This window comes from Jaculus jaculus, chromosome 9 (genome assembly GCF_020740685.1).
Source record: "Jaculus jaculus isolate mJacJac1 chromosome 9, mJacJac1.mat.Y.cur, whole genome shotgun sequence".
Classification (NCBI taxonomy): Eukaryota; Metazoa; Chordata; class Mammalia; order Rodentia; family Dipodidae; genus Jaculus; species Jaculus jaculus.
The window spans coordinates 34,916,103-34,939,900 of NC_059110.1; the positions used below are offsets into that span (position 1 = coordinate 34,916,103).

Here is a 23,798-nt window from a genome sequence, read left to right on the forward strand (position 1 = left end):
TTCCTCGTGTTCTGTGGTCTTAAATGTATCCATTGCACCACATGTTTCAGGAAACAGTATTCTTTTTAAGCAAGAAACTGAAATAAATGATGCACAATGCTATGGGTGCTTGTCTTAAAGCATGTTCAGTTGCTAAAGCTAGTGATAAGCTATATTTCTGTTAGTAATATGTCATCGCTTGTGATTTAGTGTGTAACTTGTGAGAGTAGAGGTTGTCTGTGTGGTGTTTTCTCATGATCTGTTCCATAGGCAGAAGGTGGGCTCTTGGCTTGCAGGAAGCAGTTCATTGTGGGCCTCCTTTCCCCAAGTCTGTCTGCACAGTCTTTGTGCATTTCCCAGCCACATGCACAACAGCATGTCAAAGCAACGATAGGATTACATGTTGAAACATTCATTGAAAATCTCATTTGAGTCCTGTCTTTACTGCTTCAAATCAAAGGAATGAACTCACTAAATGAACTTGTATTACTGGAATCAAGTAATCAAAACTGTAGTGTCAAACAGTTTCCCACATCTAAAACAGATACCTAAAATGTTAGAATTGCTTATAACTATAAATATCAAATAGTTATTTCTGCTTTTTACTTTACTTTTCAAAAATTGGCTGACACATAGAGAAGAAACTCAAGGAGTTGAAACAGAATATCCCAATAGAATTACTTGGATTAAATTGTCCCATTTTAATGTTAACCAAATCTTGGTGAATTAATTTTAAGATTTCTTTCGATTGAGGGATACTTGTGTCTGTTACAACTTAATAAGATTCTGCACTCAACTTAAAAATACAGCAAAGAAAATGTCTAGAATGTCAGTCTTCTACTGTTCTGTGTGCCTGGCCATAGATGATCAGGTCAGGATGGGCTCCATTCCCCTCTCCTCTCTGTGGGCTTGCTCCAGTGATGGTTCTTTTCTTCTGCTTTATGACCTTAGACTGTGAAAGGCGGGATCTCGGAAACAAGAATTGAGAAACGCATAGTGATCACAGGAGATGCAGACATTGATCATGACCAGGTAAAGAACTTAACTTCTAGTTGTGAAAGTGACCATGCTCATGTGTGGATTCATATCTGTCCTTATGTCACATCTCTATGTAATCATCTTGCCCAGATTCTCCTGGATGAAGTCTAACTCCTAAATACATCATGAAGACACTTCATAGCCTGAACATGCTCTGTCCCTCAGCTTTTCTAACTCCTCGTCAGCAATACCATAGATTGCTACTATTTTCCACTGGCTTGACATACATAATAATCTGGCAGATTTCTGTTAACTGTTAGGATTCACATAGATATAGTTTAAAGATAAGTCATCACATATTTAAAAATGAATGGCAGTTGAATGACACTGGATAAAAAATCCAAAAAAGCTGCTAATCTTTCTTATGTGTACTTGAAGGAATGTTTTAAATGATTTTATAGCATTAGAAAAGTTGGTCTATTTTATTATTTTCCCTATTACTATAACGGGGACCAGGGAGGGAGGAGCAGATTATCTAAGGTCTCTTTTAAAGTGACAATTTAAATGATTCTGGTATTTTTAAAATACATTTTATTTATTTATTAGAGAGAGAGAGAGGCAGAGAGAGAATGAATGGAGGTGCCAGGGCCTCCAGCCACTGCAAATGAATTCCAGATGCATGTGCCCCCTTGTGCATCTAGTTTATGTGGGTCCTGGAGAATTGGACTGGGATCCTTTGGCTTTGCAGGCAAACGCCTTCACTGCTAAGCCATCTCGCCAGCCCGATTGTGGTATTTTTTAAATCACCACCCTGCTTTCATTCTATCATTAAGCTAACCAGGGTGCCTGGCTATAGGAGGATAGCTAGTGAAGCTGATAGAGACGTGGAGAATAACTTTAATTTTATACTTTAGTTTCAAATGATGAGAAACTTTTCCTTCTGGGTGATTTTAAAAGATGACCAGAGTGTTTTGCTTTTTATCAACTTTTGAAGAAAGGGCCAGTTGGGGAGTGGGAACAAATGATAGAAACACAGTTTTGGACATAGTACTAACGCAGGAAAGAGAAGGTTAGAGATAAGAATAGCTAACGAGGAAGGCTGTGTATGTGACCACAGAGGAATGGAGTTCCTTCATGTCTATAAAGTTAGCCCTTATTTTTGTTACCTTTATAAGCATGCTTTTATTTACAAAGTTCATGTGTGTGTTTTTAATTCCTGAGAGCTAGAGATTGAAAGGCTGCCCTGACTCTGAATTTTACATTGAGAGTGGGATTTCTGGAAGATGACGAGACTTACCATGGGCAAAGAGTTACCCACATGGAAAGCAAACTTCTTCCTCCTGCTGGGATAGTCCTGAGTTATCCTGACTGGGTGGGGGGCACTTGATTGTCACCACATCTCCGGGATTCTTGCTTCAGGGAATTAAATTCCCACAGTGTTCTAGGCAGTGGTGTAGTGAAAGTGAAGATTAGGGTTACCTTCCCAGCCATTGTTTCTTTACTGCTCCCCACTAGCCCTTGTCTCTCCTGTGCTTTAGAATAAAGACTCTTTCCAGCAGAGGAACTCTGGCTTCGTTTTGTGTTTCTATTTCCCATGAACTCAGACTTCAGCAATGTTGCTTGTGAAAGGCAGATACCACACAAACATGAAACAGAAGCACCCAGACAATGCATTTTTAAACTTAAACAAAATTACGACAACTGCAGTCTCAACTGATGATGGGAGAACATGCATCTCTTGTACAATGTGAGCCCTCTTAAAACTGAGGTCAGCTCTCCAAATGAAGGAGCCGAGGTGTAGCTTTTTAATGTAAGGTGCCATAGCTAATTTCAGTAAAATCTGTTACTGCTTCCTCGATCCAGGCAACCAGAAGGTCACTTTTCCCTTAAAGCTGTAATGGAGTCAGTGGAGCTACTAAAAATTAAATGAGGAAGACACTTCTCTGCCAGAAATGCTGATCATTTAATATTAACCTTAATGCCATCCATGCATTTTTTTTTCACTTTCTTTACTGTGTTCAAAGGAATCTTAATAATGTAAGAAACTGGACTGGAGAGATGGCTTAGTGGTTAAGGCACTTGCCTGTGAAGCCTAAGGATCCAGGTTTGATTCCTGAGTGCCCATGTACGCCAGATGCACAAGGTGGTGTGTGCATCTGAGTTCGCTTGCTAGAGGCCCTGGTATGCCCATTCTCTCCCCCATCTCTTCCTCCCCCCACCCCGTCTTTCTCAAATAAACAAAAATATGAAAAAAAAATGTATAGATCCATCATTTTAGTGAGATAGAAGAAAAGAGATGGTTTGGCAAATCAGAGAGGCACACTTCCCATAGAAACTTGCTTGTAGGGTCTTTGTTCTGTGCCGGCCATGATGCTCTCTGTTCCGTACCAGGGAGGGATGGACTACACTACACTTGTTCTACAGAGTATATGTCTTTCTAATAAAAAAAATTTCTTGGCCAGGTGTGGTGGTACCTGCCTATAATTCCAGCACCCAGGAGACTGAGGGGTGGGAGCATCCCAAGTTGAAGACGAGCCTGGTTACATGCTGAGATCCTGTTTACTTATTTTTATTGGGCAGTATGATATCATAACTTTCTCATTTTATTATAGTTAATTTCTTAAGATGCTGTGAATGAAAAGAATTATGACAAGCTTGATTTTATTAAGATGCATTTGAAGATGATCATAGCTTTTTATGTCCCCTCTACCTTCTTTGGTAGGCTTGTCTGTATTTAATGGATGAAGCTTAGGGTTTTGCACACTGACTTTACTGCTGACAGAAACTACAGTGCAAACAAGAACTGTAGTTGTCCCCGCCGGCAGGTGACAGCATAGGGAAATAAATACTGCACTGCCTTTTCTCAAGTATACAGTTTCCTTAGGTAATGAGGTGCTGATCTCTGTGTCATAATTCTTTTTTCTTTAGGGCTCTATCCTAGACTTTGTTGTTCCATGCTTTTTGGTTTTACCCCCCCCCCAAAAAAAAAAAAAACCTTTTAAAACTTTTTTATTAGAGAGGGAAGCAGATAGAGAAAGAGAGTGGACATGCCAGGGCCTGCAGCCATTGCAGTCGAACTCCAGTGTATCTGGCTTACAAGGGACCTGAGAATTGAACCTGGGTCCTTTGTCTTTGCAGGTAAGCACCTTAACCAGTAAGCCATCTCTCCCTCCTTCCAAAACATTTTTTACAATAATAATTTTTAAAATGCTCCTCCCCACTCTCAAAACTTAGATCTTCCCATTTCCATTGCTTTCTGGTAAAACACAAAGAAAATCTTCTCTTCCACCTGGTCCAGGAGTGAGAGAGAGACCACAAACACTGGAGTTCACACTGGCTGCTTGGCCAGTTCTTGCTGTTCTGGAGCTCCACGTATTTTTTCTGTAATATTTTAGTTCTATCAAGTACTGAGAGTCATAGAGGGCAAAGAGGAGGCAACCTGGTCCCATTCCTTCACATTTCCAGGAGTCAGGTACTAGCTAGTATCACTTGAGTATGTAGACCAGACATTCTGCTGGTTAGTTGATATCATTACCTAAATTCACACAACAAACTTTAAAGTGATATGTATAGCCTTACCATTACTCTTATTTTTCTCTCTATTACCATTTTCTCCAAGTCTCATAGCGAACACCAGCCTGAGGTTCAAAGCTGGCACATTTCTCGGGTTGCATCTCACTTGAAAGTGGCCTAGAGGAATGGGCAGTGTGGGGAAGTGATCACATTCTTTAAAATGAGCACCGAGCCCAGTTTAGCTCTTCCCACTTTCGTAATAAAGAGAGGCCAGTGTGGCTGGAGCGTGAGTCCAGTTGCTGAATGTGCACATGAGGCACCTAGTGCTCAGCTCACGTTATCCACTTTTCTAATCCTGACAGGCGCTGGCTCAGGCGATCAGGGAAGCCAGAGAGCAGCACCCTGACATGTCAGTCACAAGGGTGGTGGTGCACAAAGAGACAGAGGTGGAGGAAGGGGAAGAGTAAGTAAGGTAAGAGCCTGTGCTGTTGGTGGTGAGAGCCTTGCTCTGACTGCTCTGTGCTCCTGTGGTGTGTCATTTATATCCGCGTCTCTCTGGTGTAGTGTGGCTGACCTTCAGATCGTTACTCCCTGCAAGCACATCCTCTTGGGTGCACGTCATCTCTGTGACCTACTGGCTGGCTGTGTTGCCTTTCTGTAGCCAGCCACGTTGGTGCCAGTTATAACTAATTTTAAGAAAGTGTGGCTGTTCTTACAATAAAGGGGAGATTTTTATGATACAAGAAATAATTTAAATCTACTCATTTGGAATTGTGTATCAAACTGAAACATAAAGAAAAAAATGCTTTGACTATATATAAAGGTTGAAAATTTTGGCTAGGTATGGTGGTGCATGCCTTTAACTTCAGCATTTGGGAGGCAGAGGTAGGAGGATTACTGTGAGTTTGAGGCCGCCCTGAGACAACATAAGTGAATTCCAGACCAGCCTGGGCTAGAATAATAGTCTTCCTCGAGAAACCAAAATTTTAAAAATTAAAGGTGAAAATTTTATTAAACTAAAGAAGGAAAAGTAGAGGATAAATGATAAAGCTTTGTATAACTGGAAGGGGGAAAAAAAGATTAGTATTATGAGCAAATAAAGTACTTTCATATATTATTAATAAACTTTAAACATTTCAGTAGGAAGATGAAGCAGGAAACCATGTCCAAACTAAAGGAATAATAAAAATGTTTGACCTTCATGATTGCTCAAGTCCATGCAATTTGAACATTCATTGAGCCAGTTTTTGTCTATGAATTTGTTCAAATTTTAGTTTTAACTACTGGGAAGGTTTGGCAAGAATGTGCAGTCATACAGTGCTACATATTATTTTTCTCCACAGCAATTTGGTAAAATATTTACACTAAACATGACTATACTTAAGCTGCTTTAAAGATGTTAGCTTGAAAGTAATGAGGAATGCTTACAAAGATCCCTACAGAGGTGCTTGTCACATTTCTGTGTATCCTGGCAAAACACCTGAAGGGCCAGTGGTGGGATTACCATTGCTCTCCTGCAGCTTCCTTATGATGACTGACTAAAAGATTCTTAATGAATGGCGTACATGTTTATTTCAGTTAGTATGAACTATGCTGCATGAACAGACAGCATGTTGGTCATACTCCCCTTGGGTTATCCTCTTCTATCCCCTCTCCCCCACCCTCATTCCACTCAGTGGAGTTGCTGGTATTCTCCATGGGGTCATGAACACATCAGTCTGTGGAGTCAGTGCCTCAGGGTACTCTTTCCCACCCTACGGTGCTTACATTCTTTCACACCCTCTTCCACAGTGTTCCTTGATATTCGAGGGTGTGTTTTGAGTGTCCACAGTGCCTATTGCCTTTTCCCTGGAGCTGGTTGTCAGGCCAGCAGCAGCACTTAGGTTTAAATTGCCACTTCCTCTGTAATGTCTCCTGGGCTTTAGCAAATGTGATAAAGTTGGGTTGTGAGTTCTCGCTCTAGGCAGTTGGCCGTCTTTGCTTGAAGTATGGATGGATCTTGGTTCTCCCCAGGTTTTGCTGCTGTCAGTAAACACACACACACACACACACACACACACACACACACACACACACACACACAAAACCAGCTTCTCCAACCAAGAAAGTTTATAATAATATACTAGAAGTATGTAAAGTAGGTCTTATCACATAGGACACTGAGTAAGATTGCATTTTAAATATCTGTATAGTGATCAGTCACTGGGTGAGTAACCCATAAGAATGGCTAGACTGTGGAGGATTTCTACCTCTGTGCTGTACTATCTTTAATTGCTATAGTTTCATAATGGGCTTTCATGTCTGTTAGGATTTGTTCCCCTGTTCTTTGTTTTGTTGTTCATTCATGTCTCTTTCTTAATTATAAAATTTTGTTCAAGATTAATAGGTAAATCCTGGGAGGTATACTTGTTTTTGTGTTTCCTTTGTCCCCCCAAATAATTATTTTTTTTTTTAAGAGAGAGAGAGAGGAGAGATTGGGCACATTCGGGCCTCTTGCCACTGCAAAAAACTCCAGATGCATGTGCTACTTTGTTCATCTAGTGGTATGTGGGCACCAGGGAATTGAAGCCAGGCCAGCAGGCTTTGCAAGCAAGCACTTTTCACCACTGAGACATCTCCACACCCCCTGGTTTTTTCTTTGGTTGGTTGGTTTTGTCTTTTGACACTGTCAGTGCTGGGGATTAAACTCGGGACTTGCATATGGTAGGCATACACTCCACTGTGGAGCTGCATCCCCAAACCTGTGACTTCTCTTTCAGTAAAATTGTGCAATTTTAACCAGCTGTGTTCTGGTAAATTGTATCTATAGTTGATTTTCTATACTGATCTTGTATCTTTATGTTGTTCTTTATAGTTTAGATTCCTTAGATACTCTCCAGTACAATATGTATAATGAATATAAACAGAAATTATTTCAAATCTTAAAAGCAAAACAGAGCTAGAGAGATGTCTTAGTGGTTAAGGTACTTTCATGCAAAGCCTAAGGGCTCAGGTTTGATTCTCCAGTACCCACTACCTAAGCCAGATACACAAGGTGGCACATGCGTCTGAAGTTCATTTGCAGTGGCTGGAGGCTCAAGTGCTCCTATTCTCTCTCTTAAATAAATAAACAAATAAAACAAAGTATCCAGTTGCCTAAGGAAGTGTGTTATGTTACATATGAGTGCTGATATTTCTGTTTGAGGCTGTATTTATTTCATGATGTTATATAGGGAAGGCTGAGAGCATTCTCAATTTGGAGTCAAAAAACCTAGTACTAGATTATAACCCTACAAGATACCAAAGCAAATGGCCAAGTAAGTAAGCAAGTAAGTGGGATGGCATAATTTATCTTTCTTTTCTTTAGGGAAAAAAAAACCATTTTATTTATATTTTTTATTTGTTTATTTGAGTGAGAGAGAGAGAATGGGCTTGCCAGGGCCTCCATCCACTGCAAACGAACTCCAGACACATGTGCCACCATGTGCATCTGGCTTATGTGGGACCTGGAGAATTGAACCTGGGTCCTTAGGTTTCACAGGCATATGCCTTAACCACTAAGCCATCTCTCCAGCCCTTATCTTTCTTTCTTTTTTTTTTTTTTTTCCTTTAACAAAAACAAAAACAAAAAAGCCCAGTGTGGTGGCACATGCCTTTAATTCCAGCACTCAGGAGGCAGAGGTAGGAGGATCTCCCAGGAGTTCAAGGCCACCCTAAGACTACATAGTTAATTTCAGGTCAGCCTGGACCAGAGAGAGACCCTACCTTGAAAAAACACCAAAAAATTAAATAAAATAAAAAACTCCAGAAGCACATGCCACTTTGTGCATCTGGCTTTACATGGGTACTGGGAATCAAACTCACTTTGTTAGGCTTTGTAGGCAAGTGCCACGACCACTGAGTCATCTCTCCAGCCCATATTTATCTTTCCTTTCTTTTTAAAAGATTTAAAAAAATTTTTTGTTTTATTTATTTTTATTTATTTATTTGAGTGACAGACAGAGAAAGAGGGGGAAAGAGAGAGAGAGAATGAGAATGGGAGCGCCAGGGCCTCAGCCACTGCACACGAACTCCAGATACATGCGCCCCCTTGTGCATCTGGCTAACGTCGGTCCTGGGGAATCGAGCCTTGAACCGGGGTCCTTAGGCTTCACAGGCAAGTGCTTAACCACTAAGCCATCTCTCCAGCCCATATTTATCTTTCCTTTTTAAACATTTGTTTATGTATTTATTTATTTAGCAGAGAGAGAGAGAGAGAATGGGTGCACCAGGGCCTCCAGCCACTGCAGACAAACTCCAGATGCATGCACCGCCTTGTGTATCTGTCTTACATGGGTACTGGGGAATCGAACCTGGGGTCCTTTGGCTTTTCAGACAAGTGCCTTAACCACTTAACCATCCCTCCAGCCCCCAATTTATCTTTCTTAATTCATGGGTTTATCTTAAGGATATAGTAAGGTATTTAAAAAAGGAGTGTATTTATAGGTAAGGTGCCAACACTGGTTTTCTTTTCCTCTAAATGTCATGTTATCCCTTAGTTTTTAACCAGGAATATAAAAGGTAAAAACTAATGACACTGAGAACATTACTAATACCCTTACCTTCAAAAGTAACATTTTATTAAAAAAAATTTTTTTTTTGTTTGGTTGGTTGCTTTTACAAGGCAAGATCTCAGTCTAACCCAGGCTGACCTGGAACTCATCCTGTAACCCAGGCTAGCCTCAAGCTCACAGTGATTCTCCTACCTCAGCCTCCTGATTGCTGGGATTATCAGTGTGAGCTACCACATCATGCTTTGAGTTTTTCAGTGAATTCATCATATGCATTATTCTTGACACGTGATGTTTGTTTGTTTATTTTTTTTTACAGTGGCATGTCCACGTACATGTGTGTTTTCACAGAGCTTTTAAACTTCACTTGTCCTCCAGACTAAAGCTTTGGGGAGATTTCTTAATAATGTATTTAGGAAATGAAAGTATAGTAGCCACATTTTGAATGATTCACCTATTATCTAACAAGTACTCACAAATGCTAGGATGGGCTAGACATTGAAGATGCAGAGGTAGACAGGAAGCATGGAAGGACGTGCTTGGGTAAGGGAGGTGTGTGTGTGAGCCAAGCACAGGAGTCCCCTTGCTTGTTCTGCTCAGCTACCTCAGCTGCCCTCAGGATCCCACAAGAGGCTACAGGCTGGCCAAAGCACAGAGCATGACAGGGGTGCTGTCTGACCATCAGAGAAGAGTAATTCTGTGATACATTTGTTCAGGCAAGTAAAACTCCCTCCTGACCTCGCCTCGCCCTTTGGAGTAGGACTGTGCTTTTGATCATGGGAAGTGGGTAGGGTGTGAACAAAGGTGGTTAGAGAACACCTGCAGGGGAGGGCCTCCCAAGTCTGCCTTTCTCAGCTGGTGAGGGGCAGCTGTGAAATAGTGAGGAGCTTAATGCAGACTAAAAGGGAAGCACACTTCAGATGAGTGCCTCACTCAGTCTTTGACTTTTTTATGTCTTTTCAATAGCCATTCCCTCCCGCCAGTTTATCCTGAATGCGTGGGTATGAGTGGTCAAGTGAACTCAAAATATTAGGGACCTTTGTATATGGATTCATGTTCCCAAACAGCCCAAGTCAGGAGAGGGACAGGGTCCAGGGTTGGGTCGGACCAGTGTGTTCTGAGAAGGAATGAGCTACTGGACAGGTAGGTGCTTTGTGTGCTCAGTTGCATCATGGGGGCTCTGAATTGCAAAGTGAACCCTCCTGGTTCCTGGGTAACCACTGATGTCTGACAAAAAGTGAAGTGAGCTTTCTTGTCATGTGAGCACTGAGAGCCAGAGGATAGAATGATGGAGGAGTGGTTCCACATCCATCAGTCATTTATTCATTCATTATGCAAATATGCCTCAAGTACTTGTTGAGTACCAACTATTGTTTTTTCATGGAAATAAGTAAATAAGGTCAAGGACAATAAATGACAGTTTCAAGTTTTTTGATAATGTTCTGGGCTGGTGTGGTGAGAACAAAAAAGAGAGATCTCTAAGTCAGACAAGGGTTTCAGAGATGTCTTCTCACATAAACTTTAAAATGTGTGGGAATTAGATCTATAAACAAAAGAGTAAAGGGGCATCTCAAGCAGGGTCAGAAGCTTTGAACCTGATCCTTCAGGACCAACACAAAGTAGGAGTTACATTGTAGCACACTGTAGAGAGTGGTGGAAAGGAGGGAGGCGAGCAGGGAGGCACGAGAGGATCAGCGTCACACTCTCCTGGTTTGGGCAAGAGTCCGTGGTGGCATCTGCGGTATGAGTCACAGAATGCATGGTTTTGTTTCCTGCATACCGTGTCCAGTATGTTGATCAGCTCTCTGCTTAGCTATCTTGAAGGACAGTTACACAATGAGCTATACGGCTTGGCTTAGTATAGAGACTTTCGTCATGGAGTATGTTGTTTGTTCTTTTTTTTTTTTAATTTTTTGTTGTTTATTTATTTTGAGAAAGACACAGAGAGAAAGAGGCAGAGAGAGAGAGAGAATGGGTGCATCAGGGTCTCCAGCCACTGCAAACAAACTCCAGGTGCATGCGCCCCCTTGTGCATCTGGTTAACGTGGGTCCTGGGGAATTAAGCCTTGAACCAGGGTCCTTTGGCTTCACAGGCAAGCGCTTAACCACTAAGCCACCTCTCCAGCCCATATCTGTTTGTTGTTAATCATCTGTGTAATGAGGACATTGAGGCCTCGAGAGGTTAAGTCTTCTGTGTGGCCCAAGCCATGTAACTTGTGAGTGGCAGAGTCTTAAGTACCCCTTAGTCATTTGGATTCCACATCTCATAGGGCTTTGTAGAAGGATTCATCTTGGGAATCTTTCAGATGAACTCCCACCAATGTATTTGATTTGTTCTAGAAAATTTTATTCTGAACAAAAGTCTCTGAGGTTGCAGTGTTGATAGAAAGTGAACAAGTAAAACTATATTTTATAAAAATAATCATGCTTAAAAGTGAGGTAAGAGGAAATATGATACCTGCTTTTCCTAACCTCTTGGGAAACATATAGGTGGGAAATGTGAGTGAAAAGTGGCTAATCTTCATGCTTTACTCGCTCTTTAGCTCCTAACTTGTGCTCATACAGGTGGAATTGATGGTTTCATTTGACAGGCTATCCTGAGATTGGTGGTAGTACTCTAAGCAGAGTGACTTGGATCTGTCAAACATGAAAATTTTAGCATAAAAATGACTGCTTTAAAGAGGAACCATGAAATTGAGTTAATGAGCTCATGATGGTCAAAGTACTATTTGTCAAAAATTTTAGACTTTATCCATTATGTTCTTCAAAGTGACAGGCTTACTTCATTTTCAAAATCATGCAGGCTAGAAATACAAATTGAATGAATATATCCACAAGTCTTTCAGATGCAAAAAGAGGTGTTTTAGAGCTGGGCATGGTGGCACATGTCTTTAATTCCAGCACTTGGGAGGCAGAGGTAGGAGGATCTCCATTGAGTTTGAGGCCACCCTGAGAGTACCTAGTGAATTACAGGTCAGCCTGGGCTTGAGTGAAACCCTACCTCAAAAAACAAACAAACCAAAAGAAAGGCATTTTAAAGATCCACACAGAGTTGGGATGTGAGAAAACTAAATCTTTCTGTATTATCAGAGACATCACCACATGACACTGACTTTCTGTTTTACAGTGAGTACTGGTGAACAGTAAAGTGATGTTGCCAGGTGAGGTGGTGCACATTTGCAACCTGAGCACTGAGGAGGTTAAGACAGGGTTATAAGTTCAAGGCTAGCCCAGGCACTGTCTCCAAACAAAAAGGGGTGGGGGCCTTAGTTAAAATTACTTTCTTTCTGCTGGGGACTAAGCACCTAGACCAAAAGAAGATGATGGAAGGAAAGGTTTTATTTTGGCTTACAGACTCAAGTTTTATGATGGCAGGGAAAAGCATAGCATGAGCAGACGCTGGACATCACCTCTGCATAGCATGTTGAAAAAAGCAGCAGGAGAGTGAGCCAAACTAACACTGGCAAGCTAGGGGCTAATTTACTTTGAGGTTCACCCCTAGTGACACACCTCCTCCAATAGAGTTCCACTTCCAAGTTGCCATTAGTTGGGACCAAGCATTCAAAAAACATGAGTTTATGTGGGGGTATCTGAGTCAAGCCTCCACATTATTTTCCTGTCCCTGCTAAATTGATGATCATCCATTAAGGTTCATTGTATTCAGTCCAACTTTAAAAGTCCCTGTAAACCGGGCATGGTGGCACACATCTTTAATCCCAGCACTTGGGAGGCTGAGGTAGAAAGATCACTGTGAGTTCAATGCCACCTTGAGACTACATAGTGAATTCCAGGTCAGTTTGGGCTAGAGTGAGACACTACCTCAAACAAAACAAAAACTCCCCATAGTTTTTTTTTTCAATCCCAGTTCAGTTCAAACATCCCCACAGTCCAAAGTCTCTTAACTGTGAACCTGTCAAACTAAAAACAGAGAGTAAATATCCACACTATGTAAGATGGCATTGGGTTTAGCAAGGAAAGACAGAACCAATGCAAGATTTAAAATAAACAGGGCAAACATCAAATCCTGTAGTTCCAAGTCCAATATCTATAACAAGTGATGAAGGGTTTGGAGTTCCAGTTCCACACCTCTAGCTGGGATGCCCACAACCTGGGGAAAATTTCATCCAAGCCAGCAGCTCTCAGACCTGGTATCTCTAAACTCTAAACTCTGAAGTCTCTAGTGTAGCCCACAGTTCATTCACGTGGGTCCATCAGATCTCCATACAGAGACTTCAGCAACCCTGCCTCACATCACCCAGTGACCATTTCCAAAAATCAAACCGCATTGCAAATCTAATGATCCTTCATTTCCTGAATTTGTTATACTACATAGTACTAGACAAGCTACCAAATTGGCTAATCTAGGGAGAATAAACTTTGAAGACTAAGAAAATTTCTTCATCATTCTTTCTACTGTCCAGTGCAAAACAACTGGCTTGATCTCAATGGTGGCAATCTCTCAGACAATTACAGCTGAAGCAGGCAATAGTCTCCAGCCCAGACTTTCATTTCTGTGGAAGTTCCTGCTCACACCAGTCCATTTCTTTAAGATTCAGCCCTGTTCAAGCTCTCAGGACACGGGCAGGAACACAGCAAGCCTCACACACAAACTGCTTCTAGCCAACTCAGAACAAAGTTCTTTCTTCCTCTCATAAGACACGCCAGTACCACATTAGGTCTCTTAAACTGTGACCAGAATGGCCCATCAAACTCTGCTTACAGCACTTCAAGGAGTCTCTTAGGCCAACGTTTTAAATCCTTCCCCACTCCTTCCACAAATCAGTTCTAAAAGGCCAAAAGTCACAGTCAAGTTTCTGGCAGCAACAACCCCACTTGTGCTACCAATTTTTCTGTTATATTTACCTTCTCATTGCTGGGACAAAGCAGCTGATGGGAGTAAAATTATTATTTTGCCCTACACTTTGGAGGGGAAGCTTCATGATATTGGGGAAAGCATGGCATGAGCAGAGGCTGGACATCTCCTCTGCCGCAGCAGGAGAGTGAGCCAGCTAACACTGGCAAGCTAGAGGCTAATAAACCCCAAGGTCTGCCCCCAGTGTCTCGCCTCTTCCAGCAAGACTCCACTTCCCAGTTTGCCATCATTTGGGAACCAAACATTCAAAACAGATGAGTTTGTGGAGGACATCTGATTCACACCACCACAGTCTCCTGGAGCAGCTTGCTGTTGCTGTGCCCTGTGGGCAGCTGAGCAGGTTTACTTGTACTATTGACAAAGTGTATTAGCATGGTTGTGAAAGTATTCTGGACTCTGACCCCTGAACAAGTCTTGACAACCTTCAGTATTTAGACCACACCTGGTCTGGATTGCCTTGCTCATATAAATGCTTCAACAACAGTCTGGTTCCTTCAATAGCCAAAGGGAAACTGAGCATATTTGACTTTTCTGGTCTAAGAGTCTTATAGTATAAGCAGTGAATAATCAAACATACAAGTTGAAAACAAAGGATTAAAATGAAGCTCATCATTAGAAATGACTGTCAAATCTTTAAAGTGTATTTAAATTGAATTTTATATTCAAGTACACAGGACTTGATTTGTAATTTTGGATATAATAGTATTATGTTTTACATAAATATTTCTATTTTTAAATCTCTGATGATTTTTATTACCATTTACCTTATTTTTTGCATAAAAACACATTTTTTCTTTTATTTTGCATTTTTATTCAGGCAGCCCTCTGGATAAGGGCTTTACCACTTTGAAGACAGTGTTTCTAGTGGCTTGTGTTAAACACCTTTTATAATCAGCTGGCTAAGGCGGTTTCTGAATAAGAAGGCTCTTTAGACTGAGGTACTTGTGAGCCTCTTGACTCAGAGCGCTGAGTCTCTGCTAACCAAATTAGGTGTAACACTTCTGTGCGTGAACCTCACCTTTCTCCCACTCTTCAGGTGCACTAGGAAAGATAAGTAAGATCTCTAAATCTTCTCTGAGAGCTTAAGTCCAAGCCTGGAATCAGCATGTGTCTGTGAATAATGTGGACATAGGATTAGACCTATAATGAGATGAAACTCAGCCATACCTGTGTATTGTCATATTGGCTAAAAGAGGAGGACACAGGCTAGGAAGTATGTGTATAGTAGTTAGAAACGTTAGTCCGGGGTGTTTCTGTTTGATCTGATTCTAATGTTTACTGACACTGTGTAGTTCAGGGTGCTCGGGTTGGATCCAGTTCCAATACACAAAATATAATCCATGTTCTTACAAACTTTGACTTGGTACAACCTAAAAGCAAACCATATGGTGTAAAAGTGAAGACAGTTGAATTTTTACTGACAAAGAGGTGACCAGACTTGTAAAAACTTGAGTCAGAGATAAGTAGTAAAGAAAGAAGGCCTATGGTATAGCTCAGCAGGCCAAACATGCCCGGATCCTTGGGTTCCATTCCCAACAGCATCAGGATAAAAAAGGGAAGGAGGAAATGGGAAAGGAGAAGAAAAAGAAAACTGTTAGGTATTACCTAAAAGATCCAGTGCTTTATCTTCATTTTGGCTGGGATATGTGATCAATCATTATACCCAAAATCTACAAAAAGTTGTTATATACTGTTTACTTATTACAGCTACAAAAATAGAAGGGCTGGAGAGATGGCTTAGTGGTTTAAGACACTTGCCTGTGAAGCCTAAGGACCCAGGTTCGATTCTCCAGGTCCCATGTAAGCCAGATGCACATACAGCTGGAGTTTGTTTGCAGTGTCTAGAGGCCCTGATGCACCCATTCTCATTTTCTCTCGCTCTCTCCATCTCAAATAAATAAATAAAAATAGAACTAGACAGGAATTTTTAAATGTCTAATGAGTACCAATAACATTAGCAATTTTATTCTTACCTCTTTCTCCTCATTTCAAAAGCTGAATATTGAGTACTTAGGAACACACACCCATGTTTAAGTGCAAGAAAAATCAGAAAAGGTACACAAATATGGGAACAAAAACCTCATTTAATAAGTTACTTCCATTCATCCAGACATAAGGAATCCAGGTGTTCTAACTCACATAGCATATGGTAAACTAAAAGTTATATACATTTTACTAAAAAAATGCATTTGATAATAAAATATAATTTTAAGATGTTGAAGCTGCTTGGAATTCTAGAAGCATATCAAGGTTGTTATTTATAGTATTACCAGAAGAAATTCATGTATTATACTTTCTAGTGATTTGGTTGTTAATAAATGGAAGTGGCGTTTTAATTAATGTGGGTGTCTTTATATTTAGCTCAATAAAGTTTTGATGATTTGGGGGACAAGAACTGTTGATTTCTACTTCTCATATGCTCCTAATTTTTTTTTGTAATAGCTTTGAAACAAAATATTTTGCTGTCTTAAAAATAATTTTATGACTCATTTTTTGATGAAAATAGAATCAAAGAAATAACAGTGATAAAGCAACTAAGTAAATGATGTAGACTCCTAAACCTCATTCTTTAAGCAAAAATTCATTTATTTTACTTACTTGAGAGAGAGAGAGAGAGGGTGGGTAGATAGAGAAAGAGAGAGAATGGGCGCCAGTGCCTTTAGCCACTGCTGACAAACTCCAGACGCATGTTGCCCCCATGTGTATCTGGCTTATGTGTGTCCTATTGAATCGAACCTGGATCCTTTGGCTTTGCAAACAAGCCATCCTTCTAACCCTTAAACCTCATTCTTGCTGTAGATTTTCAGGAACCATTAACATTAGTTCACTTTCTTTTTTCTTTTAAAACAATTTTAAGGTATTTAATTCATTACATCCAAAGTATTGTTTCAGCAGTTCACCAGGTTTGTTTTCTCATGTAAGCTAGGCAAAATGGCAACTGCATTTGATGAATATTCACCAGGCAGGGGTCAATAAGTAGCATGACTAAAGGCCTCAAGTGTCCCTCAGATGCAATTTGGCAGTTGGAAGTGAAATCCCTCCCATCTCTCAAATGCTCTTTAGTATTGCTAACCTAAAAAGACATTGTGGTTTTGCCATTGATTTCCCCTGCCTAGAGCCAAGCAAAAGTAATGAATATGGCATAGCCTAAGGCGTTTAAACAGCAGGGTAGGGAACATGAATTTGAGCCATCAGTGGGTCCTGCACCATCAGGATGCTATAATCTTATCTGTCATGTATCTAAATGATGGGAGGTTGGCTTGTTTGTTTCATTAAGTAAGACTTAATTTTATCTAATAAGAAATGTACATTCTAATTGGCTTTGGGACCAGTATCTTTTAGAATAGATCCTAATGTCTATTGTCTTCTGTAATTACCATTTGTCAAAATTTCAGCCAAGCTGAAATAGAAAATGGAACTATTGTTAAATATTAAAACTTCTATATTAAAACTTCTTTTTCTTTCAAGGACTGTTTTTTTTTTTTTTTTTTTAGGCATTTAATTTATTTATTTATTTTGATCTCCCTCTGGTTATGGGCTTCCCTGAGTATGGCTGCTGTATTCTTCTTCCCTCTCGCCTTTACCTGTTCACTTCAAGGAGGCGCTTTGTGGCATTTCCGACATATCTGAATTGCCAGTAGCATTGCTGTGGCACTTCGGGGCCATTATTAGGAACATAAGGGTTGCTTGAATGCAACCACTGTGTTACCATCACAACTGACATAATAGCCAAGACAGCTGCTAAGTGACAAGTGGGCAGGCAGTGTGTACAGCGTGGTAATGCTGGACCCGGCAAAGGGTTGATTCGTGAATTGGGTGGGATGGGATGAGAGTTCATGTTTCTCGGAACAGTCCTCATTTTCAAACTCGAAAGTATGAATAGTTTCTAGAATTTTTGATGTAATATTTTTGGACCACAGTTGACTATACATAATTAAAATTACAAAAGGCAAAACTGAATAAGGGGGCGGAGGGCCCACTGTGCTTCACAAATTGTCTCTGTTTTGCGTTAATTAAATTATATCTTGCACTTTGTTCTTACTTGCCAGCTCTGGTACATAACTCACCTCTTAAGACATTTTAAGACCATTAAGTTTGGGAGAGCCTTTCTTGCTTGTTTTTGGTGAACATTATTTACTGTGAATTGCTATAAATAACTATTGAGTACTTGATTAGAAACTTCAATTACTTAACTTTCTTTTCAAGCCTCTGTTTTTGAAATATTTAACTCTTACAGACATGTTTTCTTTCCTAGAAAGTCATCTTTCGAAACAACATTCGACTTCATGAATCTGAAGAATTTTGACCATTCCAAGTCTTAACGCCATACCACTACTCCAGCAAATATGTGCATCAACTGGGAATGATGACCAGAAGCCTCAAGAATTAAAATGCCAACACCAAACCTTACCTTAGCAGCTCTGGTCGATACTGTTCCCATGCATTTTAATATATTATTTTGTTTTATAACCACTTCTAATAGTCTGTTCTTTTTCTTTTCTTTTTGTTAAGGGGTTTTGTTTTTGTTTCCTGATCCTATTTGCTTTTTATGACTCATTTGCTCAAATGACAGTGAACAAAGCCAGTGCAGGCTGGTAAGGTGCTGTTCACTTGAACAGGTGCTGTTGTATGGAAAGGAAACTGTGACTAACCTAGCTAGTGCTTTTCTTTTTCACATCTTTCCATGGAACCTTACAGTCAATATTTATAGTTCTCAGAGAGCAGTAAATACACTGCATGAGAAAATATTAATACCAATTAAAAGCATTTCTTACATCTTGAAATTTTTCTAATATTTGAGAATTTCACTGGGGATGTTTTTTATATGGAACCCTTTCGACTTTCCAGTCCTGTGACTTTTTACTTTTAGTAGAGAGTCCTCCGACTCTGGACTGGAGAATGAAGACATTCATCGACCATGCACTGTGTTCAGAGACCCTGCCACACCACAGTGCCAGCCAGCACTTCGCAGAAACATGCTCTTCGACAGCATTCCAGAATAGGAAGGAGGGAGAACTTTCTTCCCTTCTACTAAAAAAATTCAGGCAGCTTAAAACCTTAGTGCTTTGTTTCTTAACATTTTCCAAATCTCAATACTTTCCATTATCTGAACTCTTGGGTAGAACACTTGCTTTATATTAAACCTCTTTGTTGACATGTCAAACTGACCTTTTGTTACTGAGCAGGTATATCTCTCTAAGATAGCTTGATGATCCACAGGTTTGAAGATGCTGGGGAGAGGTAGCGGACTATGGTGGTTTTCTTGTTGGGTATAAGAAAGCTGTACCATTAAAGCTGACACCAGAGACCTGATAAGGACTTATTAACTGATTGAACATTTTTTTCCCTTTGCTTTTGACCCTGTGTATAGTTATGAAGCCAGATTAGATTTACAGCAGCTTCAGGTTGTATTAAATGATATTTTGCTTTATGTAATACTGTTATAAAATAAAAGTTTGTTTATTCTCTACTTTTGTCATGTCTTTTAATAAGAGTTTAAGAAAACAAGTCATTTTTATTTTTTTCTACGAGAAGGCATAGCATTTTGTAGAATGTAGCATTTGAAAAGTATTTTCTGGGCTGGAGAGATGGCTTACAGTTAAGGTGCTTGCCATGAAGCCTCAGGACCCAGGTTAAGTTCCCCAATATCCACGTAAGCCTCAGGACCCAGGTTCAGTTCCCCAGTATCCACGTAAGCTGGATGCACAATTTGGCATGTGCGTCTGCAATTCATTTGCAGTGGCTGGAAGCCCTAGTTGTGCCTATTTTCATTTTCTCTGTCTCCTCCCCTCTCCCCTCCCCATTTGCAAATAGATAAAAATATTTTTGGGGGGGAAGCATTTTTGTTTCTTTAACTTGATGCTGTGACCAGCATCGCTGATGAGCAATGGTGCAAGTGGTGTTGGAAGCCTGAAGAGTGGTGCTGAGTGTGCTAGACCGCTTCTGCCTACGTGCATGCTGCGCAGGGTTTTGGTTTGTTTTCTTCACGTACTTTTTATTTTGCTTTCAGGACTTGTTTTGGCTGTGCCATCTGGGCCTGGCTTCTCCTCTGCTTCATGGACTTCCTCACCCTGTTCTCTGTGTCTCCCATACCAGGCACAGCGGACCCTACCAAGAGCTGCAGCCAAATGTAACTGATGGCTTTTTGTGAAGCTTTCGTTTGTTTTAAACATTACAGAGGAAATGGCCAACAGAGTGTAATCCCTTTGAAATGTTATAGAATTTCTATCTGTAGTCATTTAAAGTGAGTATGGTAAATATAATTTGCAAAACTGTCATCTTTGAGATCTGTTCCCACTAAATTATCTTAAGTTGTGAAAGGCCTTTCTCACTTTCTCTGTAATTGTTACAAAAACAACTCTCTGGAGAAGCTGATCTCAGCAAACCAAGCTTGGTAATATTATGGAGCCAAATGTTATGCTGCAAATACATTCTCCATCAGAAAGTTTGTATAGTATTCATATTTAAATGGAAGGTTTATTTTTCCAAGGAGAGGGGCAGGAATGAAGTCTTGTTTTTCAATATAAGCAGCTAATGATGACAATGATGGAAAGCAAGTTTGTCTTCACAGCACCTGTGGCCAGTACAGTGCAGTGACAAGTAGGGCTCACTGTTGTTTGGCTGAGGCGGTAGGGACAGGGCTCAGGGTCCTAGCAGCCTGATGAGCGTCTGTGGCTCTCACTGCCCAAAGAGCCATTTCCAACAAGGTTGATCATTACCTCATGCAAGGCTGTCTTTTAAAATGCTTTGAGGGCTGGAGAGATGGCTTAGCAGTTAAGCACTTGCCTGTGAAGCTTAAGGACCCCAGTTAGAGGCTTGATTCCCCAGGACCCACGTTATCCAGATGCACAAGGGGGCACCCGCGTCTGGAGTTCGTTTGCAGTGGCTGGAAGCCCCAGTGCGCCCATTCTCTCTCTTTCTGTCTCTACCTCCTTCTCTCTGTCACTCTCAAATAAATAAAAAAAAAATAAACAAAAAATTAAAATGCTTTGAATCTTTATTTTAAAAATGTATTGGAGCCAGTTGTGGTAGTGGCGCATGCCTTTAATCCCAGCACTCAGGAGGCAGAGATAGGATTGCCGAGAGTTGAGGCCACCCTAATACTGCATAGTGAATTCCAGGTCAGCATGCACACATGTGCACCAGGGTCTCATTACCACACACGTGTGCCACTATTTGTGTTTGGCTTCACATTAGTGCAGGGTAACTGAACCTGGGCAGGCAGACTTTTCAAGCACACACCTTTAATCACTGAGCCATCTTCCCAGTTCTTAAATTTTGTATTTATTGCAAAGAAATGCTCAGGATGTTATAATCTCTTTTGGTAAATTGGGTTTCCAGATTCCCAAATGACACAGTAAATATAGAATATAGATCAGTAAGATTTGTGAGACAAAGATTTGAAAATTTTGTTAAATGGAAAGAATATTTGTAAATTCCTTATCTATTTGATGGTAATTATCAAAACTTTGGAGCACATTTCTCCTGCTTCATTCTCTGGATTGTTCATGCTAGGATCTATGTGAATTCATAAATTCTGAGAAACTAAGAGGACAGTAATGATTAGCATGCTAATACAGAGTGTGAATCTTGTCTTGAGTTATCTCTGCTATGGCAAAATACTGGAAAAAACTGAATTATGGATGGCAAGTTCTTGGCTCATGGGTTCTGAAGGTTGCAGTCTGCTACCTTCTCATTTCTGACACAAAGCACCCAACCATAAGCAGCTGATGGGAGGAGAGTTGTTTATTTTGGCTTACAGCCTCAGGGGAAGCTCCATGATGACAGAGGAAAATGTGGCATGAGCAGAGGCAGGGTGTCACCTCTTCTGGACATCTACTGGTAGAACACTGTACTATGACAGAGCTGAACTCTGGCAAGGAGGAACTTGGCTATAACACCCCTAAGCCCAGTCCCAACAACACACCTCCTCCAGCAAGACTCCACCTCCCAAATTGCTACCAGCTGGGGACCAAGCATTCAGTGCACACAAGTTTATAGGGGACACCCGACATTCCCTTACAGAGAAGGCCTGGCAGAGCTCATGGTGCCTGAGGTATGTGTAGAGACTCCTAACACTGTGCAAGCCAAGAGTCAGTGTGGAACAGGAACCAGGGGTGGACATGACCATTAGGAGCACAGCCGCCATGTTCCACTTCTGTCCACCAGGTTCTACCTCCTTATATTCTGCAGCCTTCAAAATAGTACCACAAACTGGGGGCCAGTTGCTCAAAACATGAGCCTGTGGAAAACATTCCAGGTTCAAACCCTGAACAAATTAGAACATGCTTTAAAATGTCTGTTCCTTTTATACACAAAAATCAGAAATTTGATTTTAAAATGTGTTTAACTTGAAACCTGAGGGGTATATGGATTCTGATATCTGAGATTGAATTTTGACAGAATTTCAAATGTGAAGGAAGAATCTCTTCTTTCCATTTGCTACTAGAAAGTAGTGAAGACTGTTAACTGGTAAGATTAGCTAAAACTTTTGGCTTTATTTTTCTTAAGACATTGTAAATACTGTTTTAGAGAAGATAGTTTGTGTCCCTTTGTACCCATTTTATGTGTGACCAACTAGATTCAAGAGTTAGAGTTGCTCTGGACTTGCAGTTCATTGCTGCAAATCTTTGAAAAAACATAATTGGCAACACCAAATTGTCAATATCCTAACCCAAGCAATCAGAGAAGGAAAACTAACATAGAGTTAAAGCTGGGCATGGTACTATAAACCTATAATCCTAGAATACTTGAGTCTTGAAGCGGTAGGGCCAATAGTTTAAGGACATTCAAGTTAGAGTTCCAGACCAGCCTTGGACTATCTAGAGAGACCCTCCCTCAAAGCAAAAACAAAAGTCCCAACAAAATCCACTCTATTATTTAATAAATAAAAAGATCTTCCTCAGTTATTCTCATTGAGTGAAAGCCATGTGACAACATTTAAAGCACCCATTAAAGGTTTTTGAAAAATACATATTGTTTTATATATTTGAGAGGGAGAGAATAGGCATGCTAGGCAAACTAACCCCAAACATACACTATTTTGTGTGTTTGGCTTTACTTGGCTACTGGGGAATTGAACCTAGGCAAGTGTCTAGCCACTGAACCATCTCTCTAGCCCCCTCTAAAGGATTTTGAAGGTCTCAAGCTGAAGAAGCTACTGGGGAACTCTTTCTGACACTAGAACATTGTCATTTTGTGTATTTTTTTTTATGAGAGAGAGAGAGACAGACATTGAGTGAGATAATTTCCAGGGCCAACAGCCACTCAAGTCAAACTACAGACGTCTGCGCCATCTTGTTTGCATGTGCAACCTTGTGCACTTACATCACCTTGTGCGTCTGGCTTACATGGGATCTGGAGAGTCAAACATGGGTCCTTAGGCTTTGCAGGCAAGCACCTTAACTGCTAAGCCATCTCCCCAGCCCTGATATTAGAATTTAGAAATAAAAATAAGAAGCTGTTGGTGAGACCTATTAAGATGTGGGAACTGATGTGGCTCTTGGGCTAAGCTTTGGAGCACAGGTAAGAAACAAAGGCAGATGATGTAGGGAGACTGCGGCTTGATTTAGATGCAGGCTCAGAAGCAATGGAGACAGATCTTAAACTGGATCAATCCCAGGTGAGACTATGAAACTGTCGGCCATGCTTGGCAGATGATGGTCTTCAAGCAGCTGGTAATAAACCCTTGGGACTTTTGCCTATGGGAAAGTGACATGTCCCTCTCTCCTCCAACTCTGGAAAAAGATGGAGCAAGCCTAGGTGGCTTAGCCACAGATTTGGCTGTCAGCTGCCAGAGATGGGACTATGATGTGTCCTTTCACACCTTCTGTTAGAGAAAGCATTTTTACACAAGTTGATTCCACCAGGGGCTAAAAAGAGATTCCCTCCCAGAACTGGAAGAATGGTGTTATTCCTTCCATATG

The 23,798-nt window shown here is 40.7% G+C and overlaps 1 protein-coding gene across 22 annotated transcripts in view; it reads left to right on the forward strand.

Moving 5' to 3' along the window:
- The window catches only part of Epb41l2 (erythrocyte membrane protein band 4.1 like 2), a 205,447-nt gene extending 186,105 nt beyond the window's left edge, over positions 1-19,342 (forward strand). For all 22 annotated transcript variants that reach the window (XM_045159023.1, XM_045159025.1, XM_045159024.1 and 19 more), the window contains 3 exons: positions 931-1,011; positions 4,833-4,942; positions 18,128-19,342. In XM_045159023.1, the coding sequence (XP_045014958.1) occupies positions 931-1,011; positions 4,833-4,937 (186 nt within the window). In that variant the 3' untranslated portion in view covers positions 4,938-4,942; positions 18,128-19,342. The remainder of the gene's footprint in view (positions 1-930; positions 1,012-4,832; positions 4,943-18,127) is intronic.
- Positions 19,343-23,798: the final 4,456 nt, after the last annotated feature.